This window comes from Anneissia japonica, unplaced genomic scaffold (genome assembly GCF_011630105.1).
Source record: "Anneissia japonica isolate Jap-2015-1 unplaced genomic scaffold, ASM1163010v1 scaffold750_len1593409_cov174, whole genome shotgun sequence".
In the NCBI taxonomy this organism is placed as follows: Eukaryota; Metazoa; Echinodermata; class Crinoidea; order Comatulida; family Comatulidae; genus Anneissia; species Anneissia japonica.
Genome location: NW_022756705.1, coordinates 258642 through 267761, shown reverse-complemented (window position 1 = coordinate 267761; position 9120 = coordinate 258642). Strand labels below are relative to the sequence as shown.

The 9120-nt window shown below is 34.0% G+C and overlaps 1 protein-coding gene across 1 annotated transcript; it reads left to right on the top strand.

Moving 5' to 3' along the window:
• Nucleotides 1-1293: 1293 nt before the first annotated feature.
• On the top strand, nucleotides 1294-8833 carry LOC117124382. The gene is made up of 10 exons (XM_033270608.1): nucleotides 1294-1570; nucleotides 2044-2155; nucleotides 3499-3671; nucleotides 4433-4578; nucleotides 4898-5030; nucleotides 5556-5876; nucleotides 6570-6620; nucleotides 7324-7371; nucleotides 7495-7631; nucleotides 7772-8833. Exons 1-10 carry the CDS (start codon nucleotides 1510-1512, stop codon nucleotides 8396-8398), a joined length of 1809 nt encoding a protein of 602 aa, XP_033126499.1. The 5' UTR covers nucleotides 1294-1509; the 3' UTR covers nucleotides 8399-8833.
• Nucleotides 8834-9120: the final 287 nt, after the last annotated feature.

The following is a 9120-nucleotide window of genomic DNA, read 5'->3' as shown; positions in this document are numbered from 1 at the left end:
GGGGAGAGCATAGGTTGGCAGATCGGACAAACTAGGCTTAGCTCAACTAGCCTTCAATATTAATAAAATTAAAAACACAGTTTTTGGTTTGATGACGGAATTTTAAGAAGTTATTTTTGTTCAATTTAATGTATCTTAATTTTTAATTCCAAATAATGTTTTTTTTTTGTACAAATAAACATTCTATTTATTTAAAAATTCCTGTTTTATTAGCTCTTCAAAAAAACCAAATATAATAACTTGCGCCTGTACCGTATTTTAGCGTGGAGGAACGCACAGACCATGTGAGCGGTCGCTCTTGTTTTGTATTCAGATGGCAATATGATGACGTCGCAATGTCCGATCAGCCATATGATCTATAAAATTATATCTACAACTCATGTGCTTTAAGAATAAGTAATAAAAATTGGAGGTCACCTTTTATCCTAAGGAGCTATAACTGATTGAAAATAGGCATGATTTTGGCAAATTTTCTGTGTTTGTCGACAAAAACGTGCACAAGGATTCATAACTTTGATGCGCGCATACGGCATTTCTATTAGCCCAAGATGAATGAAAAGGAATTGAAATTTGTGAATACAGTGTCAGAAACCCAAAACATGTAAAAAAATTAAATTTCCAGCTTTCGCACGTGTAAAAATCCGCAGTGCGGAAAATTTGAAAAATGTTGAAATGCTCAAAATGGACTGAAACATGCTCTTAGTCAAAAAGTGATTCTGAGCATTAATTTTGACACGCATATGCACGTGTTATGACGCGCGCGTAAAATTCAGGTACATGCAATTTAACTTCAACCTGATGTTTATGCTCACGGAATATAATTTCGAAATGGATAGGATGATATGATCGATAATGTAAAAATGCAAAATTGCGCATAGATGACGTCACATATGACCGGTCACATTGAAAAGCTTATTGTGACTATTCCAGGCCAAGCCAAATGTTCCTTGCGTAACTAGCGGCAATTTTGAGGAAAAAAAGGTCTCTGACAATAATAAGAGGTGATCCGTTCTGTGAAGCGGATCACCAAATAACATTCTAAAATCTACATCTTACTTTCGAGGAGCACCCAAATGGGGGAGGACCAAGATACATGTAATATTGTCAGTGTGTGAAAGTTTGATGTTAAACGGTCCAGTAGTTTTGAGTTATGCTCCCGGAAGGACAAACATAAACGTCACAGACAGACAGACAGAGCTCATTGCAACACCCTCACCCCACTTAGTGGGGCGAGGGTAATGAAAAGAACCATTAGACAAATTGCTTTACAGATATTATAATTATCCTTTTGTTTTCATAGGTACCATAACACCACTTGATCCCGAGCTGGTTGTGGGTTCTAACGTGACTATTACATGCAAACTAAACCGGACACTGACATCAAGCAACGCCTCAGAAATAAAATGGCTAAAAGATTACAAAAGTATTGGACCGGATATAACTATACATGTAATTTCAACCACAGAGGCACAGATAACCTTATATAATGTAACATTTGATGATAAAGGTATGCTGATTAGCTGCTTCCTTCAAAGTGATTCAAAAGTAGAGACAATAATAGAGGTTGGAAGTAAGTATATGTACTTTTAAGCCTTTTAAGCCCATATGTTCACACTATCAAATTGAATTTGACAAAAAGCTGTTGTATGCCCATATATAGTCATGATGTGCCTATAGATGGTCATAATGTGATTTCATCATAACCGTATTTAGACATATCAAATGTTTTTGTCAAATAAAATACGATAGTCTGGATGGAGCTTAAAAGGTTACTATTAAGTCTTTAATAATTCTCATTAATGTCAAACAATTGCATATTTCAAATCATCTACACCCCACCATTAGTCCCAATGTGATACAAAATGAAAACAAAATGATACACAGTTAAAAACTTTGTAATATATGTAGTCAAGCATACTTGCCAGCATTTAGCTGACAATTAATAATATTTATCATATGGATAATTCCTACACTTACTTTCTATCTTTTTCATATGTTGAATATTGATAATTTGTATGCTTTGTGGTTTTTTTTCTTATGTAGTTGCACCTCCTCCACCAACATTACAATGCAGATCAACAAACATTTCTGTTTTTTGGTGTGAGTGGTCTAAAAACTACACCGGAATGAAGAATAACTACACTTTCCAATTTAAGTAAGTCATTTAAATGAATTTCTTTTACATAAAGTGTACAGAATATGTGCTGCTGTTATCATAAACAAGCAGCGTGACCACTACTTGGGTATTTACCCAAGATCTTGGGTATTTTCACTTGGTCTTGGGTTCTTAGGTATTCCGTTCAAATCCTTGGGTATTTTATTTTTACTAAGAAAATTAAATATTTTTGTCATAGAGGAAGAATTAAGAAGTAACAAAGTATATTTCAGTCCGTTCAAGTAAGCAAAACTCAACAAAGGGCACATAACATTGTTAATTGACTGGTAATTGCTATAAACATGGGTTCAGAATTGTTTATTTGTGATTTGCATTGCCATTGATCTTACCTAATTAATGCATTACATAATAAAACTTGATCACTGATCTACACTGATGACACTGGCCAACTGAGGGCGTATTTTTCTATCTGTATTATTACCTCATGAATATTAATTTTAATAATTAACACAAACAATTACAATAAAAAATGGTTTATAAATTGAACCATAAGGGAAACTATACATGCGAAAAACACATATTTTTCAAATTTTAATGCATTTTCAGGAAGCTTGGGTAATTTTGGGCAATTTTTGCTGAATCTTGGGTAATTTCGACCCAGTTATTGGGTATATCAAAAATTGTGAGTGGTCACGCTGTAAACAAGGCCCAAACAAGGTCTCCTGTCAGCTTATCTAAAGTATTGACATGGAGGGTTGATGAGGATCACGATGGGAATAAGGAAATGATGTATGTGCACCCTCCATTTCGAGACCCCTCTGATTCCGAGACCCTTCCAATTCAAGACCAGTTTTTCAAAGAACCAAATGACAATCTTCAATCTATTACACTAAACTTACTCTCTGTGTTGAGATATCGAACCCTGAAACGTCCCAAAATATTCAAGTCCCAAAGATGATCTCAAATTGGGAGGCAAACTGTACTGAGTGTAAATGTTTTGCTTAGCAAGTTGTTATATAGGGGAGGAGAGGGAAAACTTTCTAGAAGATTGTGCTCTACTATATAATTAAATACAGTATCACTCATCACATAATATGGAATACTCCGCTATATCACTAAAGATTTGCAGAGACAGGGTGTGTACATACCACCTTGCCATTTTGTGTTTTTTCTCTTAAAAAATAAAAGACGGCAGTGTGGGGACACATTCTCCTGTTCCCTCTCCCTAAATCCACTCCTCTGCCTTCAGCTTGATTCAATCTACAAACTTGGCCACTGTTATAATATATCCATGATATTGTTTTAAACCCCTGCATTATGGCACTGACCTCCAGGCATATTAAAGCATTTCATTTATATAATTCATTTTTCTTATTTTGTAGAAAGCCTGAAGAATCAAAGTGGGAAGATTGTCCAAGTATTCATCGTATTAACAGTCACAAAGACATGTGCACAGTGGCTAGTTATCCTATACATCCATATTTAGTAAGGGTTACAGCTAAAAATATTTTTGGAAGCGGAAACACAACCTCAAAATTTAATGCTTATGAAGAAGGTTTGTTATTATTATTATCATCATCTTTATCAACATAACCATCATCATCATTAATTAGTTAATTAATTGATTAAATAATCAATTAATATAATTAATTACAGTATAGGAACAAAATAATTTGCTTCATAGTCTTAAATGCTCATTTTATTCATATTTTTGGGGTTTTTTTTAATGGTTAAATAAAATGTGTTCATTATCTTTTCTAATCATATTTAAGAATTGTATATGAGGCTTGCCATCCCAAAACGAGCATACTGTTTCTCAGGCCCGTAGGCAGGATTTTCGATGGGGAGGTGCGTTTTGCAACCAAAGTGGACCTTACAATAGGTTTTAAAAAGTAGACCTTTTGGAATTTGGGGGGGGGGAGGGGTGTGTCCGCACCCTTTGCACCCCCCCCCCTGCCTACAGGCCTGTCTCTAAATGACAAACTGAGTATTAGCAGAGAATGTGACAGTATTGTACACTTTAGTACAGAAAAGCTGTAATACGTTTACTCATAACTTTGGCAATAGTATTGATTACAGTAAATGACCAATAATTTTAAAGCTTATTGTGGAGAATATGAGGGCATATATAAAAAAAGTCATTATTCTTGTTTTGGTCACTGGCTGGTTTTTGCATGTCAAGCCCCATAATATTAGTTATAAACCTATATTATCATAATGGTGATTCATTTATTCATGTTATATGTGCTACACAAGTGCACAACCATTAACCAATTATTTTTTATCAATCTTCTGTATTCTTCATTTGACATTTAGCAATTCCTCTACCTCCTGTCATTGAAAAAGTTTTAGCTGGCAAAAGTAGTATTCAGGTGTTTTGGAAATTGCAAGAAGACTTCAAATATTCCCATACTTTGAGATATCAACTTCGCTACAGGTTGCATAATACAAATTGGACAATGGTAAGAATTTGTATTTATCTGTTCAATTACAATTTTTATGTTTTAATATTACAGCCATTGGGAGCTAATTATTATTATTATTATTATTATTATTATTATTATTATCCTCACCATCATTATAATAATAATAATAATAATAATATTATTATTATTATTATTATTATTATTATTATTATTATTATTATTATTATTATTATTATTATTATTATTATTATTATTATTATTATTATCACCATCATCACTATCATCATCATTATTATTATTTATACACACAGCAAAATCTTATAATATGATACATGATTTAATCATTTTTTGACAGGTGCGACCTGAAACACGTCATAAGAATTATACTATAGAAGTCTTTGAGATTGGAAGTAAATATGAATTTGAAGTACGCTCAAAGTTTCTTCGTAAGGAATTCAGTAAATGGGGTCCTAAAAGTGTAGTATCTGGTGAGTTAAATTACATTAACATAAAAGGAGATTAAAATCATTTTAGAGTCGCTAGTCAAATTCCATCACTGCTTTCCTTATGTATGAATAAATACAGTAGTATTATTAAATTAATTATTGAGAGTGTTATAGTACAGTAATTATTTTTATTATTATTTTAATTACCAGTGGTGGGTCCAGGAATTCGAGATAGGGGGAGCCCAAGGTTGGACTTCACAGATAGAGGAAAAGTTATGATTATGGCACCTCTAGATATGCAGAAATAGCACTCTCAGACTTACATTTTTAATTTAATTTTTTTTCTCTACTTTTTTTTATAAATTGAGGGGACCCAGGCCAGCTGGGACCCCCTTGAATCTGCCACTGATTATATTGTTATTATGACACAATTAAAAGCTTATAAATAAGATCAAAACCACAGTTAGCCACAAGCATTTTTCAAATAACTATTAAGTGCTCTATATAATATCATTTTTATTACATAAATTTAAAGCATATTCTAATTTAAAAATTTTAACCATACAGTTCCAGAACCTGTTAATTTGATGGTCACTACCACAGCCCCAGAAACAACCTTGGACCAGTTTATGTTGCAGTGGAGAAAACCAGCAGAAAACAAACCTAGTGTTGAGTACTACGAGATCAGCGGGGACTGCACTCACCAATCTTTGAATATGACTCGTGTAGATACAAATTATATTATCTTTGACGTTCCGTGTGACAATGAATATGATGAGAGGATCGTCAGTTATAATTTCCAAGTAACGGCAGTCAGTTTTGCTGAAGAGGTTGTTGTCAAGGGTCAACCAAGCTTTTTACCCTATGAATTTGATTGCCAAAAAGCAGGTAATTTTATGATTTTCTCTGTAGGCCTAGTGGTTATAAGTCTTACATGCATATACACTTTTTTTCTACCCCTTCTTAAAAGAAGAAGGGGGTGCATGGCTACCTATTAGTGTCCATTTTCAGGGCAACCTAAGTTACCCTAATGGAATCCAGGAAGAGCTAAATGTAAATTCAAAGGTGAAGCCACTCATCTTGCATAAAGCTCTGTCCACACTATCAAATCGTGTTTGTCAAAAAACTGTTGTATGCCCATATATAGTCATGATGTACCTGTATATGGCCATGCTGTGATGTCATCATGACCATATTTAGGCATGTCACATGTTTTAGTCAAGTAAAATTTGATAGTCCAACCAAGACAGAGCTTTATGCAGGAGGAATATGTAGTTTGATTTCTCCGGGATTCACTCAAGGGCCTTCGGCTGCGCCCCATAGGAAGCATCTGGTTGAAACAGGCCTAAGTATAATCATTATCTCATAAGGCAGTGGCATACTGTATCTAGGGGTATGAGGAGCCCACCTAGATACGAAGGCCTACTGTTTAAAGGAGGCAGTGGTTATGTGTATTGTAATTATGTCCCTATCTTATAATTCTCTTTCCATTGATTTAATATGCACTTAATTAATATTAATTATTATAGTTGTTGTATTATTATTACTATTATTATTATTATTATTATTCATCTATTTCAGTGCGAACAACTAAGAAAGATGGATTGCTAACTAAAACACCAAGTAACCATAGTATGTATATTATTTTCAACACATTGGGCGATTTTTTTTTTTTTTTTGTTATGTAAGAGGAGAATATGGTTTGGTTTATCAGAAAGGGGTTTGTTAAAAAAAGATGGAAGGGGAGATGGATTCGGCTGCAGCATATACACCTTGTGGGTACAGGCCTAACTTTGATCATTTTCTTAATTGAGGCTAGCAGTATGTGTCTTACAGTAGTGGTAACATCAAATAATTTTTTTATTTTGCACTTTTGAATTGAATTGAATTTATTCGGCATCATTTAAAGAGAAAAACATTATAAACATCCAACATTAAAAACATCAAGTTACCAAATTACATTGAGATATATACAGTACTGTAAAAAGGCCCTAAGCCAGAAGTTAAAAATTGCAGCAAAAATATGATCATTAATAAAAAAAAAGTAAACATTTTATTTAGGCAATTTATTTATTTTCTTTTATATACACCCTTCGAACATAAGTGACAGGGATGCCAAGAGGAATTATTTCCTGTCTAAAAAACCATCACCTAATAAAAAAAGTGTATATTAAAAGGGTCATAAAAAGTTAAATATGAAGTTGATAAAATTTTCCTAATTATTAAAAATTAAGAATCTATATTGAGCCTTTTGCCAAGGGATACAAGGCACAATTATTAATATTACAAATGATTATTTTTATTGTTGTTATTATTGTTATTAATTATCTTTCAGTGCCGACAATTACGAAAGAAGATTTGATAACAAGGAACCCAACTGATAGTATGTATATTATATTTAACAGAATGGTTAAAAAATATTTTTTTAGTAATTTACATTCTTCGGCAAGGCCTTTCATGATTTATTGGGTTTTAATTAATATTTAAATATGTTCAATTTTTTCAGATCCACTGAGCTTAGTTGTTCCCGTCCTTTTAGTTGGAATTCTATTTCTAATTGGACTGCTGTTTTGGTTGTGCTTTCAACGATATTTTCATAAGCAGCTCTTCATTAAGTGGCCTGAACCAAAGTTTTTTAAAGTGGTAATGAGCATTTACTTTATTGTTACCTCCAGCTAGTTTGATATTTCTCAGTATTTTTAAAAATAATTTCTGTTGTTTGCCTATACATCAAGTTTACAAAATAAGGTTTATATAATATTGCAAAATTTACTTTGTTTTAGGAAATAAATGCTACTTTCCAACCTCGACAAATTGAAAAAGAAGTTTTTGATGATTTAAAGACCAAGTCAGACTGCTTACCTTCACCCCATAGTTCCACAAGCTCTGACCAGGGATTCCATGAGCTAAGCCCTCATCTGCCAATAGGTAAAGAAAAAAGCAGTACTTATGTGAGAGCACCATTAGTTGATTCAAATGAGACCGACTATCAAGTCTCATCAGTTAAGGAAGGCATCACAGAGTACCTTCAACTGCAGCAGACAGGCTACCACGACATACTGCAGTTGTCTCCACTACAAACTGATCATAAGAGGATCGAAAACAACTCTGATCCTTACACATCCATGCCACCGATGTCGTCGGGCCTTGATAAACTGCCTGGAAGTCAAACACCATTGAGTTATGGTGGTACAGATCCTTATTGCAAATTACACGAGGTTGAGCCAATATCAAGTGAAAACGATAAACTGACTCAGTATATCCCGGTATTTGAAATTAACGAGACAGACTACAGCGCAGAAGATGAGGATGTTATTAATTTTGAAGACGAGATTCAAAACCTGCTCAATGGTGCTCCAAAACTTGAAACTATGAACTATGTATGCCAAGGTGATAGACAGATTCTTTGAAATCAAAGAAATTATGTGTGTGATTTGATTGGTGAAATTATGTTTAGTTGCACTGTAGTCACAGAAACACCATTGACAGAAAATTATGTACTGTATGTCCAAACTTTCGGTATCATGCTTTCTAAAAGTATAAAAGTGTGTGGAAAAGGTATACCTCAGGGTCACAATAAACAAATCATAACATTCCAAACAACCGTCAAAATTTAGTGGTGGCTCCAGAAAGTAGTTGCCAACAAGGGGCCGACATCTCCGACGGAGGGGTCCAAACCAAGGGGCCGACCTACAGTAGAGCCTCTATCGGGTTCTTGGAATAAAAAATCCCTGGTACGGTTCATGTTTTATGGCTTAGTATGGTCCAAATTTTGCTTTCAGACCACAATATTAGGGATTGGCAGTGACAGCGATGCTGTTTTTAACAAATCTGGACACTTAATATAATAATAATAATATAATAATAATAATAATTTGCGATTTGTATAGCGCCTCCCGTTAGACTAACCTCGAGGCGCTTCACAACAACGGAAGGAAACGGACAAGAGAATAAAAAACCATGAACCTAGACTAACAAAGAAAAAAGAAAACGCCTAAACGAACCAAACCAACACCGCACCGTTTATCGGCAATTTAAGGCGTAAAGCCCGCCGATGCATGACTCACAGGTGCTCAAGTGATGGCGGTGTCTAGCTAAGCAGTTAAAAGAAGGGGAAAAAAACAAAAAAGTG